We start from the raw sequence: 17,457 nt of genomic DNA, 5'->3' as shown, positions 1-17,457 counted from the left end.
ACTGGACCATCAGGGAATTCCCTGAAATGTCTTATTTTGACAAAATGACTAGACATTTAATAAGATTCTCTCTTGAAGACTAACTGAGAACCTTTCCTCCCCCCAATGGTATAGTATTGTTTTTATTAATATTAAGTTATGGTAGTATATGATGACTGGTCAATCATTGTTTTTGTATGGTTGAAATGATACAATGGGCGTTTTAAGTTTTTATTTATTTATTTGCAGGTGTTAAATGCTATGCTAAAAGAAGTATGTACAGCATTATTGGAAGCAGATGTTAATATTAAACTAGTGAAGCAACTAAGAGAAAATGTAAAGTAAGTTAAATTAATCAAGTAAAAAACAGGCGAAACTAAATATAGTTTACTGGGATGAGAAGCTAACTAGAAAAGTCTGCCATATTTTGAAATGTTTTTGCTATACAGCACTGGGAAATAACAGAACTCATATGTTGGAAGACTTTGTTTACAGTACATTTCCATTATGATGGTTCAAAGAATAAACTACATGTGGCTTTCATTTAATTATGGATTTCTTTCCATTCTACTACTCCTTTATCTGAATGGATTCAATCGTATACTGTATAGTATTTTAATAGAAAAACCTGTTAACAATTTAGATTCATCATAGAAAAGTGCTGCCATTTTAATCCTCTTCAGACTAAAGATGACAATAATCAGCCTCCTTCATTATTGGAGAATTGTATTTTTTGTCCCCTTTTGGTTTCTCTGTCCATATTTGAATAAAGGAGTAACGTGTGTGGTCTCAGTTATTGTGTTAATTAGGAGGGGCACAGACTGGGACAGGGCCCATAGAGTAATTGAGGGCACCTCAATTAGCTGCCTGAATCCTAGCCCTTGTCGTGCTCAGGCCATCCCTCCTTTTCATATTGTCAGACTGGGTACTAAATAGAGAACTACTAGCATTTAAGCATTTAGACTACAGGAAGTAGTCTTATTTTCTGCTAGGTGTAAACATGTATAAATTCTGTATGCTGCCAGAAAAATAAAATGAATACTTTACAGTAATATGAGGACAAATTAATATTTGGACTTTCGAAAGAAAGCCTTGAAAAATTAACAAAAGTTTGCATCTAATATTTCATGGTAAATTCTTTATGGTATGGACTTATGACTCTGTAGTAATTGTATGCATGTTAATTAGAAGACTATTAATATGAATGATTGAATATTCTTACATTCTTTGGGGCAAAAGCTAATTTTTTTTTTTAGAGCGTCTTAACTGACTTTTCCCCCTTCTACCCTCAAAAACCATCATCATGAAGGTCTGCAATTGATCTTGAAGAGATGGCATCTGGTCTTAACAAAAGAAAAATGATTCAGCACGCAGTATTTAAAGAACTTGTGAAGGTAAAAGTATATCTAGCTTGTGCTGTGGTTTTCTGTAGACTCACTACATTAGCACTGCAAACAGTAATACTATTTCAGAATCCTTTTTTGTGTTTTTATAGAATATTTATCTGTATTAAAAATATTAATTGAAGGATTATTAACTTTTCTGAAGTGGCTTATTTTTATCATAGGCTTTCCTGAATACAAAATTCTGAGTATAGATATGAAGGCCAGTATTATTCCTGCAAAAAAATGCCAAAGCCAAGTTACAAAAAGTAAAACTTCACTATATATTAATTGATGGAAGAGCCTCTCTGAGTTTATCCTCTTTTAATATAAAGTTTTGCCTATTGAGTGTCCTGCTTTTGTACAGAAAGTCACTCTTGGCAAGAGTTCTTTTCTACACTTTCATTGTGTCAAAAATTCCCTTTGAAAAGATCAGATATCCCGATTCTTGCCTAGATTTTAAGCAATTTTGAATTAGTGAAGTTTTATTTTGCAAGTTGTAAATATAGACTATTGCCCTGTTCCACCTTAGAATTGATATCGCTGCTGCTGTTGTGAAAATTATGATGAGAGTCTTAGAGCTTTAGAAAATATGTTTGAGTCCAGCCATAGGGGAAAAAAAGAAAGGAACTAAAAAAAAATTTTTAAGAGCACCAGGTATCTGCTAGTGGTCTCGAGTATTTTTCCCTATATTGTGTGAATAGTTTCACTTACTCCTTTGGTTCTAGCAGAGCTGATTGGTACTTTTGAAAAAGTCTAGTACCTCGGATGGTTGTGTCATTTCAGGTTAGTCCTGTAGACTAATTAATTTAGAAGGAAATTCAGGGACTTTCCCTGGTCGCGCAGTGGCTGAGAATCTGCCTGCCAATGCAGGGACACGGGTTTGAGCCCTGGTCTGGGAAGATCCCACCTGCCGCGGGGCACCTAAGCCCATGAGCCACACCTACTGAGCCTGTGCTTTAGAGCCCACGAGCCATAACTACTGAGCGCACGTGCCACAACTACTGAAGCCCGTGTGCCTAGAGGCCTGCTCTGCAATGAGAGAAGCCACTGCAATGTGAAGCCTGCGCACCCCAGGGAAGAGTAGCCCCTGGTCGCCTCAACTAGAGAAAGCCCACACGCAGCAACGAAGACCCAGTGTGTCCAAAAATTAAAAAATATATTTATTTAAAAAAAAAATTCAGAACCTAAAAGAGGTCAGGAAATTTATCCAGTTTTCCTTCTCAGTTTGCAGTTGAGAAAAGTAAGACAGTTAGTGGTAGACCCAGGTCTGATCTCCAAACTCCTCACAATATTTCCAGATTGTTTTTCATCTAACACCTGAGGTCAGCACAGGGTGAGTGAACATTTTTATTTTTAGGGGTTGGAATCTTTCGGCAATTCTGGAGCATCAAGTGCTTTGTTAAGATGGCTTTACGGAGTACCTACTTTATTCCAGGCAGTATGCCAGATACTGCTGATAACAAAGATGAAAAAGACTGGGCCTAATACTCAGAAGCTCATGGTCTAGAGCAGTGGTATACAAAGCAAGGCCAAAACTGTTTTCATAATAACACTAAGACATTATTTGCGTTTTTTCAGCCTTCTTTACTGCAAAAACAATGGTGGGTAAAACCACTGGGTAAAACTCCCTAGCATGAATCAAGGTAGTGGTACCAAACTATACTAGTAGTCATTGAACTCTTTCCTCCCACACACTTGCAGTGGGAAAAAAAAAAAAAAAAGCCAGTTTCATTTAAGAATGTCTTTGATGGAGCAGTAGAGATTATTAGTAGTATTAAATCTTGACCCTTGAATACACATATGTTTATAAGATTTTGTGTGATGAAATGGGAAGTATGCAGAAAGCCCTGTTGCTGTGTACTGAAATTTGATGGTTGTCTTGAGGAAAGCAAATGTGTAATTGTTTGATTGCAAGCTGAGCCAGCCACTTCTTTCATAGAACGCCATTTTTACATGAATGAACAACAGACATAATCTGTGGTTATTTACACTTGGGCCTTTGGCAGATATTTTCTCCAAAGTAAATAAAGTGAGCTTGTCACTTTAAGGCAAATAACTAACAGTATTGCAGCCCGTGATGAAATTCCAGCTTTCAGGTGAAAACTAGGAGCTTGAATCTCCACCATGAGTGTCACAATATTTAACTTTTCTGGTGAGATCAGTATTGATATTAATAAATAAAATGTTTTGATGTTGTATAGTGAAATGTGTCAACAGTGGAAGAACTGCCTGAGTGAACCAATATTCTCTAAGTGACTAATGTATGATGTTACAAAAGCATGTACCAGGATAAGATCGATTCAAAGTTCAAGATAGAATAACAGATTTTAATGTAATATAGAGTATGAAAGTTCAGTACTGCTGTTTTAGGATGCAGGAGGAAGAGAAGATATATTTATTTTAAAAAATCATTATTCAATAAAACGTATAGGTTGCAAATAGTAGGTTCATAGAGAACTGAGTGATTCTGCCATGGGATATAGAGAATGGAGGTGAATATGGGGCAGCATTCGTGTTCTGAAAGGATCAAGGAGGAAGGGCAGTGGATTTATGTTTAAGATAGATTTTGTTCATTTCAGCCCTGTGCCTGGGAGGGAGATCACAAAATGTGTTTTCTTTTCCTCCCTTTTCTACCACATGGCTTTCCTTGAAATTCACATATAATATGGATTATGTAACCTTTATGGTATCATCTAGCATGGGCTCAGCAAATTTCTTTTAAGAACAAATAGTTTTGGCTTTGTGGGTCATATGGTCTCTGTTGGGACTACTCAGGTCTGGTGTTATAGCACAAAAGCAGTAAATGAATGGGCATGTCTGTGTTCTATTAAAACTTTATTTACACATAGTTGTAAATATGGTCTATGTCATCTGGTCCTAGAACATTAACTATTATGGTTTTATTATCATATGGAGATACAGGTTTCAAGCTCTGAACAACTGACTTGGAACTGAATTATTTTTTTAAATGAACTTTAAAAATGCCTCACGCTTGTTAATTTGGGGACTGTCCATATATGTATCAATGCCTTAATTTTCCACTGAGTGTCATTATAAAATTAGTGATTATTTTTTACTAGCACTTTAAATATAATAACTTTGTAGAACAGTACATCTTTGGCATTGGAGAATTTAATATTTGACTGACCTGGAAAGTCTTTCACGTGTAATTTGTAATTTTGTTCATATATAAACATTTGTCAAATTGAACATGAAGATAGGTACTGTCCCAATATGGTAGCCACTAGCCACATGTGGTTATTGAGCACTTGTAATGTGGCTAGTCCAAATTGAGATGTGCTGTAAGTAGGAGATACATGTCAAGTTTTAAGACCTAGCATGGCAAAAGGGAATATAAAATATCTTATTAATTTTTAAATATAAACTACATGTTGAATTATAATATTTTAGATATATTGAGTTAAATAAAATATTAATATCACTTGTTTTTACTTTTTTAAATGTCACTACTAGAAATCTAAAAATTCATATGTGGCCTGCACATATATTTTATATTATATTTCTGCAGTGCTGTTGTAGATTGCTCCTTTGGCTCAAACTTGGTCTCACATTCACACTCCAGCTTGTTCTAAAAAATATTTTGAGATCCTTACCTCTGAATTGGTTTGGGAGTATAGGCTTGCTTATGACTTCACAGTGTACTATTTTAAATTCTTAAATTTCACTACGTATGTACAAAGGGAAATAGAGTTGTATTAGAATGGTAGGATTATGGTTGCCGCTTATATTGAAGTGTCTATAAGTTATTTTTTCAAGTTGTAGGGAGAGGGGTTTTGAATGTAAGTGTATGTTAACCTGATTTTATTTTTGTTTTTGGTTTGTAGCTTGTAGACCCTGGAGTTAAGGCATGGACACCCACTAAAGGAAAACAGAATGTGATCATGTTTGTTGGATTGCAAGGGAGTGGTAAAACAACAACATGTTCAAAGGTAAATTATACTTAATTAAAAAAACAAAGCCATGGAGGAAATATGTTTGTATAAATCAAGTTTTACGTTAAAGTCAGGATTTGTAGTTTTGTTCCTTTACAATTTTGTGTTGCTTGATGTATCTATTATGTTTTTGTAATAACTCTTTGTAGGATAAGAGCAAAGAATCCCATAGTCTTTCTCGTGAAAGCTTTTTGCAAGAATGGTAGACTTCTATATAACTATGCTGTTTCTTTTACCAAAAAGACTGTTCCTGTCCTTTAAGGAGATGAGGATATGATTTTTGGAGAAGTGAACGTGGAAAGTTTACCTTATCTCCTATGGCTCAAAACTCCCTTTTCACAATGTCTCACCCAGTGTAATACGTATGAATCTTCATTTTGCATATCTATTTGCTAATTTTAAATTCATTATACCACCCCTTCCTCCATAATTGGGTACCTCAACTTTGTTACCAGATTTTACTTCACAAGCCTCAACTTTGTATAGTTTAGAAAGAAAAAAAGAGGAAAGGATTATTTCTTAGAGGGTTATGTTATTGTTAGTTTTTAATTAACGTTAATAACATTTTTTACTATGGTCATTTGTTGCTTCATCATTTTATATCCTTCGAATGTGACGGTATGGCACTTAGAATTTAAACTCTTTAGGAAATTTTCTGTATTCAGAATTTAATAATATTACTTTTAGGAGAATATGAGCAATTTTATTTTACTCCTTAAGTAAATAACAAGTGTAAACAGAAACAATTACATGTATAATAAATTTGTATTTATTGATTTTTAAAATCTTCCTTTCCCAGTTAGCATATTATTACCAGAGAAAAGGTTGGAAGACCTGTTTGATATGTGCAGACACATTCAGAGCAGGTATTGTGTTGAAATTTGAAAATTGTTTTCTGAAATTTGTATTTTCAAGTTTGAGGACTCATTAACTCTATTTCATAGGGGCTTTTGACCAACTAAAACAGAATGCAACCAAAGCAAGAATTCCATTCTATGGAAGGTGGGTTCCAGTTTTTATTTTTATACTCATGTGTCTCACCTTATCTGTCTGACTTTATTTAATGCTATCTGGTCACATTTTAATATATACTTATAAGCTTAAATCCTTTCTGGAACAAACTAGAGGTATAATTAATACCCTGTTATCTTTTATTATTGTAACATGACTCTTCTGACCCAGCCTGATAGATCAGAGCAGATGTTGTTTAGTTTATCATTCTGCCTGTACTTATCATCCTGCCTTGCATGCTTTCCAGCATCCTTCTGCTTCTATTCCAGTTGTTTAAGACCTATCTGAAGCATTCCTCCATTCAACACACTGGTGAATTCCATATTGTCTATTTCTTTAGTACATCATCTTCGAAAGTTTGTTTTTGATCATCCTAAAATGCTTTATGATCTTTAGTTATCTCAGAGATTCTGATCGTTGCTATCCTTCATTTGCTACATTACTGTTCAATTAGGTGGTTTGTATATGTTAAAATGACTAATTAAAAGAATCGAGGGCTTCCCTGGTGGCGCAGTGGTTGAGAGTCCGCCTGCCGATGCAGGGGACACGGGTTCGTGCCCCGATCCCGGAGGATCCCACATGCCGCGGAGCGGCTGGGCCCGCGAGCCATGGCCGCGGAGCCTGTGTGTCCGGAGCCTGTGCTCCGCAACGGGAGAGGCCACAGCAGTGAGAGGCCCGCATACCGCAAAAAAAAAAAAAAAAAAAAAAAAAAAAGAATCGAGTCGAGATTGAATTTAGAAGGACCTATTTGAGGGAATAGCATTTCTCTTAATGTTATTAATATCAATGTAAAAAGATTATTAATATAGAAAGCTTAAAGAAGCTAAAATTTGAGGTAATTAAATGAATGATATCATTTTGTTGGTCTTTATTTTCTACTTTTTGGCTGGCCAAAAAAACTGGTGAACTTTAGCTATGGTATGTTCTTTATTTAAATTCTTTTTCTTTTAGTGTGTTTTTTTTGTTTTGGTTTGGTTTTGGCCATGCCACATGGCTTGTGGGATCTTACTACTTCTCTCACCAGGGATTGAACCTGGGCCCTTGGCAGTGAAAGCATGGAGTCCTAACCACTGGACTACCAAGGAATTCCCTCTTTTAGTTATTTTTTATTTTTTTGCGGTACATAGGCCTCTCACTGCTGTGGCCTCTCCCGTTGCAGAGCACAGGCTCCGGACACGCAGGCTCAGGGGCCATGGCTCACGGGCCTAGCCACTCCGCGGCATGTGGGCTCTTCCCAGACTGGGGCACAAACCCGTGTGCCCTACATTGGCAGGTGGACTCTCAACCACTGCGCCACCAGGGAAGCCCTTTTAGTTATTTTTTTATGATAATTTCTAGCAAGTAGATTAAAGAATAATGTTAGGAATTTTATTTTTAGGATAAGAACTTTTTCTTACATAGATTTAAAAATCAAGGGATAATAAACAGCTCTACCTTTAGGGTTCACAATTTGCAAATGATATAATTTAGCTGATAATTACTTGAACTATCAAGCAAAGACAGAGCATTGATTTTTAACCAGTATTCTCAGTACCGTTTATTAAATAATCTCTCCTTTGTTTATGTAAACTTAAAAAACATACTACGTATATGGAGTAAAGTATTAGCAGTCATTGTTTCCTCCAGGAGAGATGAAATAAATGGGGCTAGGGGGAGGACTTGAACTGTATCTCCAATATTAAATTTACATATTAGTATTTATTGGGAGGGGTGGTAGATATGTTTGTTATAGTATAATTTGTTCTTTTAAAAAAAACACTATTTTAATTAAAAATTTTAAAGAAGTGAAAGCACTAGCAGTTTCACTTCCCAGTTATCAGCTTGTAGCATGTCCATCTGTGCTTTTTTCAGTGTCTATATAAACAAATACACAGACATACATAGATAATTTTTAACTGAAATGGACGCTTATATGCTTTGTACCTTGATTGCTTTGGTAGTGGTTATATGGGTTGTGTAAATTTGTCAAAGCTCGTTAAAATGAACAATTAAAATAGTGCATTTTATTGTATGTAAACGTACCACTATACAGTTGATTAAAAATGGGATCTTATGACAAGGTAGTTATTACTCTTGGGAAGGAGTGAGGTGCTAATTATGTTGTTTTCTTGATCTGGGTGTGTTTGCTTTGTGAAAATTCACCAAGTTTATAATTGTACAGCTTTTCCACATATATGTTATACTTCATTAAAATGTTTACTTAAAAAATGGCGTCTTAATAATTCTGGGCAATATACTGTTTAAGATCATTCTTTTTTATGACATCATTGTATTCCATTGTATGCATGTGTGTAATTAATCAATGCCCTTCTTATGAACATCTTTGATAATATTTCTTTCCACATTTGTAAGTTTTATTTTAATAGTATCTTTATCTTTTTTTTTTTTTTTTTGCATGCATTGGGTCTTTGTTGCTGCGCACGGACTTTCTCTAGTTGAGGCGATTGGGGACTACTCTTCGTTGTGGTGTGAGGGCTTTTCATTGCGGTGCGCGGGCTTTTCATTGCGGTGGCTTCTCTTGTTGCAGAGCATGGGCTCTAGGCACATGGGCTTCAGTAGATGTGGTTCGTGGGCTCTAGAGCGCAGGCTAAGTAGTTGTGGCACATGGGCTTAGTTGCTCTGTGGCATGTGGGATCTTCCCGGATCAAGGAAAGAACCCGTGTCCCCTGCATTGGCAGGTGGATTCTCAACCACTGTGCCACCAGGGAAGTCCTTCTTAATCATATTTTAAAATAGCTGGTAATGCTAATTTTTGTCTTCTTTTTCAATATTTATTGCTTCTTTCACCTGCTTATTTTCCTGGGTAAATTTTAGATTTTTAAAATCAAGTTCTAGAAAGAAAAATCTCCCTAAAATTGTGATTAGAACTACTGTGAAACCAATTAATTTAGGGGAGAACTGACATCTTTACTATACGTGTATAGTTCCATTCAGGAACCTGCTATGTCTTTTTTGTTCAAAAATTTTGTCCTTAAGTATAATTTTCTTCATTTAAGGCTCACATGTATTCTTATTAAGTGTAGTTCTACTTGATTTTTGTTGTTAATTTAGGGGGAAACTTTTTGTTAACATTATATGTCTTTTCATTTGACAGTATTGAACTGTATCAAAAGTTGCCAGTAATCAAAAAAAGGCAAATTAAAATGGGATCTCGTTTCTTGATTTTCAAGTTGAATAGAGTTTTGGCTTTTTTGTTTTCAATATTTATTTATTGTTTGTTTTTTTTTTTTTGGCTGTGCTGGGTCTTAGTTGTGGCACACAGGATCTTCGTTGTGGTGTGCAGGATCTTTTAGTTGCGGCATGTGGACTCTTAGTTTTGGCATGCTGGCCTCTTAGTTGCGGCATGTAGACTTCTTAGTTGTGGCATGTGAACTCTTAGTTATGGCATGCATGTGCAATCCAGTTGCTCGACCAGGGATCGAACCCAGGCGCCCTGTGTTGGGAGCTCAGAGTCTTAGCCAGTGGACCACCAGCGAAGTCCCAAATTAAATAGAGTTTTGAGGATTGTGAAAATGTAGTAAAATAGGAATGAAATAAAACTTTTGTGACGGACATTTTCCTTTTAAAAACCAAAAACCTAAATGATCAGACTGTTTGATCCAATTTTAACTTGTAGGAGTATGTCATAACAATTTCAAAGAAACAACATTACATCCTATTCATTTTGGCTATATTTTTAAGACCAAGAAGTTGGAAAACCTTAAATGGCCAACAGTAGGGCATTTACCAAATCAAGCCTTGGTAAATTTAAGAAAATTGAAATCGTCTAAGTATCTTTTCCCACCACAACGCTATGAGACTAGATATCAATTACAGGAAAAAAACTGTAAAAAATACAAACACATGGAGGCTAAACAATACACTACTAAATAACCAAGAGATCACTGAAGAAATCAAAGAGGAAATAAAAAACTACCTAGAAATAAATGACAATGAAAACAGGATGACCCAAAGCCTATGGAATGCAGCAAAAGCAGTTCTAAGAGGGAAGTTTATAGCAATACAATCCTACCTCAAGAAACAAGAAACATCTCAAATAAACAACCTAACCTTACACGTAAAGCAATTAGAGAAAGAAGAGCAACAACAAAAAACCAAAGTTAGCAGAAGGAAAGAAATCATAAAGATCAGATTAGAAATAAATGAAAAAGAAACGAAGGAAACGATAGCAAAGATCAATAAAACTAAAAGTTGGTTCTTTGAGAACATAAACAAAATTGATAAACCATTAGCCAGACTCATGCAGAAGAAAAGGAAGAAGACTCAAGTCACCAGAATTAGAAATGAAAAAGGAGAAGTAACAACTGATACTGCAGAAATACAAAGGCTCATGAGAGATTACTACAAGGAACTATATGCCAATAAAATGGACAACCTGGAAGAAATGGACAAATTCTTAGAAAAGTACAACCTTCCAAAACTGAACCAGGAAGAAATAGAAAATGTAAACAGACCAATCACACGCACTGAAATTGAAACTGTGATTTAAAAATCTTGCAACAAAGGAACTTCCCTGGTGGCGCAGTGGTTAAAAATCTGCCTGCCAGTGCAGGGGACATGGGTTCAAGCCCTGGTCCAGGAAGATCCCACGTGATGCAGAGCAACTAAGCCTGTGCTCCACAATTACTGAGCCTGCACTCTAGAGCTCGTGAGCCACAACTACTGAGCCCACGTGCTGCAACTACTGAAGCCTACATGCCTAGAGCCTGTGCTGCACCACGAGAGAAGCCGCCGCAATGAGAAGCCCACGCACTGCAACAAAGAGTAGCCCCCGCTCACTGCAATGAGAGAAAGCCCGAATGCAGCCAAAAATAAATAAATAAATAAATAAATATATTAAAAAAAAAATCTTCCAACAAACAAAAGTCCAGGATCAGATGGCTTCACAGGCAAATTCTATCAAACATTTAGAGAAGAGCTAACACTTATCCTTCTCAAACTCTTCCAAAATATAGCAGAGGGAGGAACAATCCTAAACTCATTCTTTGAGGCCACCATCACCCTGATACCAAAAACAGACAAAGGTGTCACAAAAAAAGAAAACTACAGGCCGGTATCACTGATGAACATAGATGCAAAAATCCTCAACAAAATACTAGCAAACAGAATCCAACAACACATTAAAAGGATCATACACCATGAACAAGTGGGGTTTATCCCAGGAATGCAAGGATTCTTCAATATATACAAATCAGTCAATGTGATACACCATATTAACAAATTGAAGGATAAAAACCATATGATCATCTCAATAGATGCAGAAAAAGCTTTCGACGAAATTCAACACCCATTTATGATAAAAACTCCCCAGGAAATAGGCATAGAGGGAACCTACCTCAACATAATAAAGGCCATATATGACAAACCCACAGCCAACATTATTCTCAATGATGAAAAACTGAAACCATTTCCTCTAAGATCAGGAACAAGACAAGGTTGTCTACTCTCACCACTATTATTCAACATAGTTTTGGAAGTTTTAGCCACGGCAATCCGGAGAAAAAGAAATAAAAGGAATCCAAATTGGAAAAGAAGTAAAACTCTCACTGTTTGCAAATGACATGATACTATACATAGAGAATCCTAAAAATGCTACCAGAAAACTGCTAGAGCTAATCAATGAATTTGGTAAAGTAGCAGGACACAAAATTAATGCACAGAAATCTCTTGCATTCCTATACACTAATGATGAAAAATCTGAAAGAGAAATTAAGGAAACACTGCCATTTACCATTGCAACAAAAAGAATAAAATACCTAGGAATAAACCTACCTAAGGAGACAAAAGACCTGTATACAGAAAACTGTAAGGCACTGATGAAAGAAATTAAAGACAATACAGACAGCTGCAGAGATATACCATGTTCTTGGATTGGAAGAACCAACGTTGTGAAAATGACTATAGTACCCAAAGCAATCTACAGATTCAGTGTAATTCCTTGCAAACTACCAATGGCATTTGTCACAGAACTAGAAGGAAAAATTTCACAGTTTCTATGGAAACACAAAAGACCCTGAATAGCGAAAGCAATTTTGAGAAAGAGAAACGGAGCTGGAGGAATCAGGCTCCCTGAGTTCACACTGTACTGCAAAGCTACAGTAATCAAGACAGTATGGTACTGGCAGAAAAAACAGAAATATAGATCAGTGGAACAGGATAGAAAGCCCAGAGTTAAACCCACGCACATATGGTCACTTTATCTATGATAAAGGAGACAAGAATATACAATGGAGAAAAGACAGCCTCTTCAATAAGTGGTGCTGGGAAAACTGGACAGCTACACGTAAAAGAATGAAATTAGAACACTTCCTAACACTATACACAAAAATAAACTCAAAATGTATTAAAGACCTAAATGTAAGGCCAGACACTATCAAACTCTTAGAGGAAAACATAGGCATAGCACTCCATGACATAAATCACAGCAAGATCCTATTTGACCCACCTCCTACAGAAATGGAAATAAAAGCAAAAACAAACAAATGGGACCTAATGAAACCTAAAAGCTTTTCACAGCAAAGGACACCATAAAGGAGGTGAAAAGACAACCCTCAGAATGGGAGAAGATACTTGCAAACGAAGCAATGGATAAAGGATTAATCTCCAAAACATACAAACAGCTCATGGAGCTCAATATCAAAAGAACAAACAATCCAATCAAAAAATGGGCAGAAGACCTAAAAATACATTTCTCCAAAGAAGATATACAGATTGCCAACAAACATATGAAAGGATGCTCAACATTTCTAATCATTAGAGAAATGCAAATCAAAACTACAATGAGGTATCACCTCACACCGGTCAGAATGGCCATCATCAAAAAATCTACAAACAGTCAATGCTGGAGAGGGTATGGAGAAAAGGGAACCCTCCTGCACTCTTGGTGGGAATGTAAATTGATACAGCCACTATGGAGAACAGTATGGAGGTTCCTTAAAAAATCTAAAAGTAGAACTACCATACCACCCAGCAATCCCACTACTGGGCATATACCCTGAGAAAACCATAATTCAAAAAGACACATGTACCCCTGTTCATTGTAGCACTGTTTACAGTAGCCAGGACATGGAAGCAAGCTAAGTTTCCATCGACAGATGAATGGATAAAGAAGATGTGGTACATACATACAATGGAATGTTACTCAGCCTTAAAAAGAAACGAAATTGAGTTATTTGTAGTGAGGTGAATGGACCTAGAGTGTCATACAGAGTGAGGTAACTCAGAAAGAGAAAAACAAATACCATATGCTAACACAGCTACATGGAATCTAGAAAGAAAAAAAAGGTTCTGAAGAACCTAGGGGCAGGACAGAAATAAAGACACAGATGTAGAAAATGTACTTGAGGACACGGGGCGGGGGAAGGGTAAGCTGGGACGAAGTGAGAGAGTGGCATTGACATATATACAGTACCAAATGTAAAATAGATAGCTAGTGGGAAGCAGCTGCATAGCACAGGGAGATCAGCTCCGTGTTTTGTGACCACCTAGATTGGTGGGATAGGGAGGGTGGGAGGGAGACACGAGGGAGGGGATATGGGGATATATGTATACGTATAGCTGATTCACTTTGCTATACAGCAGAAACTAACACAACATTGTAAAGCAATTATACTCCAATAAAGATGTTTAAAAAATTGCTTAAGCATGTTAAGTGGAAAAGCATGTTTAAAACACTATGTAATACAAGTTCAGTTATTAAGGAAAATGTAAAAAAAGTTGAGGGATTCACAGCTCATTCAGAAAAGATACGCAGCAGAATCATACAGGATTTCGATCTTCCCTGGTGGCGCAGTGTTTAAGAATCCGCCTGCCAATGCAGGGGACATGGTTTCAAGCCCTGGTCCAGGAAGATCCCACATGTCACGGAGCAACTAAGCCCGTGCGCCACAACTACTGAAGCCTGCATGCCTAGAGCCCGTGCTCCACAACAAGAGAAGCCACCACAATGAGAAGCCCGTGCACCGAAACAAAGAGTAGCCCCCGCTCACTGCAACTAGAGAAAGCCTGCGCACAGCAACCAAGACCCAAAGCAGCCAATAATAAATAAATAAATAAATAGATAAATAAATTTATTTAAAAAAGAATCATACAGGATTTTGTAATTGGAAAACTGATTACTGCTTCATGCTGCTCTAGAAGTGGGTTATATTTAATACTTACTAGATTTTATACTTCTAAAGTGAAATTGTGATCATTATGACTTTTTCAGAGTAGATTAAGGGTGCACTAACAATTTCCAGATTTTTCGTATTTGGAAGTTTTGCTGCTAAGTCATTTTTCCATGTTAAATAGCTATACAGAAATGGATCCTGTCATCATTGCCTCTGAAGGAGTGGAGAAATTCAAAAATGAAAATTTTGAAATTATTATTGTTGATACAAGTGGCCGCCATAAACAAGAAGACTCTTTGTTTGAAGAAATGCTTCAAGTTGCTAATGCTATAGTAAGTAGCTTAATTTAACAACATTATTAAGGCTTTGGTTAAATTAATTATAAACCCTAATTGAGTTTATGAACCATATAAATTATTTTTTGCCTGTAAGACAGATTCCAAGTAACTTATTTTTATTTTGGGCTCCTTTATCTGTATGATAAGGACTTAATCTTCTGTACATTAATATGAAATTTTCATGAGTATTGAAATATTTCCTTTCTCACTTAATCATCTTATTAGTATGTATACGAAAAAGTAACAAGCAAAAAAAATGAGAATTAGCCTTTAATAGCTTTTGAATTTCCTTTCTGTAAATTATTTAAATAAAATAAAAACATTTGCTTTAGGTGAATTTTGAAAGATTTTTAAAATGAAGCATTTAAAAATATTAATCATCATTTAGTGTCTCTTTAAAATTGTGATGGAAATAACTTGGAAGAAGAAGTGGTTTATAGGTAATCCATAGCACATATTATGAACCCATGTTTTGCCATTGAGGTGTTGGCAGTAATTCTATGGTTAATGATTAATACTAATACGTTGTTTTGTTTTGTTTAGCTGTGCCATTATTTTGACCTAGGTGAGCAGACCTAAGGGAAATATCCTCATCTGTCCTTTATTTATTTTGGGTTCAGTGCACACTCTTCTACTTTTTTTCTCTGATTTACTGTTGCTATTCCATTTGTCTAGAGTGTGATTCCTCTAGATCGTTGCTTAACTTTCTCCTCTTTATTCAGGCCTCAGCTCAAATGTTACCTCCAGACAGGTCTTCCCTGACCACCCTACAAAAAGAAACCTCCCACACCTCAAAACTGATTTTCTCTGTTCCATTTTAATTGTTGTACATCTGAAATGTTTATTTGCCTATTTTTTTATCTGTCTCCAGTGACTAGAATGTAGGTCCCACAAGGATAAGGATTTTCTTATTCATCTCTTTGACTGAGGACATAAATGGTGCCCAATACATAGTACTCCCTCAGTAAACGCTGATTGATTGAATAATTATAATAAATATTTTTTATAGCTTCTAATGATGAAATTTGCTTAAGGTCAGTAAAAATATATATCTTTTCTATTTAAATTTTCTAGCAACCCGATAACATTGTTTATGTGATGGATGCCTCCATTGGGCAGGCTTGTGAAGCCCAGGCTAAGGCTTTTAAAGATAAAGTAGATGTAGCCTCAGTAATAGTGACAAAACTTGATGGTCATGCAAAAGGAGGTGGTGCACTCAGTGCGTAAGTATCATTGATGTTATTGTCCTGTGTCTTGGGCTTAGTGTGTGTGTGTGTGTGTGTGTATTTATGGCTTTCTTATCAATCATTTAAAATATATTCCAATGGAGGACCTAATATGGTCTGTAAAAGAAGTTTAAATAGAAACAATTTTGGAGTACCTCTGATATAGTTCTCCTTTAGCTAGTGAAAAGAAACTTGAGCTGTGTACCTTTGTCTAATTACCTTTAAAATCTTCTAGAAATTTGTTTTCCTTTTTGAGGTTATTTTGTGTTTTCTTTTTCTTTGCAGAGTTGCTGCCACAAAAAGTCCAATTATTTTCATTGGTACAGGGGAACATATAGATGACTTTGAACCTTTCAAAACACAGCCTTTCATCAGCAAACTTCTTGGTGTGTACAGTGGTGGGGATATAGAAAAATCTTCAAGAAGTAGTATGAATTTTTAGGACAGATTAGAATTTTAATTCTGCCCTCTCACTAACTAGCTCAGGAAAATAATTTTCTTCTATGATTTATCTTCTTTACCTGCAAACTAAGGATGGTGGTTATCTGCTTCCTGTAGTTAGAGTGGTAAAATGAGCTATTAGATGCAAAGTTCCTTGGAAAAGTTTTAGAGCTCAATACAGAAGCATGTGGTTGTAGTAATAGCAGTGATAATGGCAGCAAAACTTTCATAATGTCTCCAGGTGTTCAAGAGCATGGAATTTGGAATTAAACCCTGGGCTGCAGTTCCTGCTTTGTCACTTAACCTCTCCAGCTTCAGTTTTTCACCTGTGAAGTGCCTATCTCACAGGCTTATTATGTATGTGCATGCATTTTGAATAATGTAAAACAGATACACTATTAGTTATTAATTTTACTTTTTTGGGTCTTATAGGTATGGGTGACATTGAAGGATTGATAGATAAAGTCAACGAGTTGAAGTTGGATGACAATGAAGCACTTATAGAGAAGTTGAAACATGGTATATGAGTAGCAAAAAGCATTTGATCTCAGATGACTTACCTGGATTTCTTTTGATAAAGCTATAATTTGTTTGAAATGATACATCCATTAAAGTCAGTTCTTCAAAAGTTTACTGTTTTAGGTTTATATACAAATCATTTTAAATCTCAGGCATCTAAGCAACTGTAGAATGGAGTGTTTTTATTTTCTTTCTTGTAATCAAATTGCATTAAGATTAAAATTGAAGCTTTGATTGGGTTCCTTGGAGTAAAACAGGTTAAAAGTATGTTAGAATACTCTCTTCTGATTTGTTTGTTTACTTATAAATTTTACATTTATATGTAATAAAACATATAAAAAGAAATTTAAAAGAATGAGATTAAATGCCCACATGTTTTCTTTACTCCACATTGAAGACAACTCCTGTTGAAACGTGATTAAGAGCTCAAGTTTTTTAATCTAACGTGACTTTTTCAAATTACTTAACCTTGGACTACCCTGGTGGTCCAGTGG

General features: G+C 35.8%; 1 protein-coding gene across 2 annotated transcripts in view; it reads left to right on the top strand.

Moving 5' to 3' along the window:
* LOC132488306 (signal recognition particle subunit SRP54) overlaps positions 1-17,457 on the top strand; it is a 72,012-nt gene that overhangs the window by 8,266 nt on the left and 46,289 nt on the right. For both annotated transcript variants that reach the window (XM_060096317.1, XM_060096314.1), the window contains exons 3-11: positions 229-320; positions 1,289-1,373; positions 5,210-5,314; positions 6,117-6,183; positions 6,262-6,319; positions 14,621-14,771; positions 15,852-16,000; positions 16,289-16,389; positions 16,877-16,963. In XM_060096317.1, coding sequence (XP_059952300.1) covers positions 229-320; positions 1,289-1,373; positions 5,210-5,314; positions 6,117-6,183; positions 6,262-6,319; positions 14,621-14,771; positions 15,852-16,000; positions 16,289-16,389; positions 16,877-16,963 — 895 coding nt within the window. The remainder of the gene's footprint in view (positions 1-228; positions 321-1,288; positions 1,374-5,209; positions 5,315-6,116; positions 6,184-6,261; positions 6,320-14,620; positions 14,772-15,851; positions 16,001-16,288; positions 16,390-16,876; positions 16,964-17,457) is intronic.

This window comes from Mesoplodon densirostris, chromosome 4, assembly GCF_025265405.1.
Source record: "Mesoplodon densirostris isolate mMesDen1 chromosome 4, mMesDen1 primary haplotype, whole genome shotgun sequence".
In the NCBI taxonomy this organism is placed as follows: domain Eukaryota; kingdom Metazoa; phylum Chordata; class Mammalia; order Artiodactyla; family Ziphiidae; genus Mesoplodon; species Mesoplodon densirostris.
Note: the sequence above shows the minus strand (reverse complement) of the source record. Positions and strands in the feature narration are given on the sequence as shown.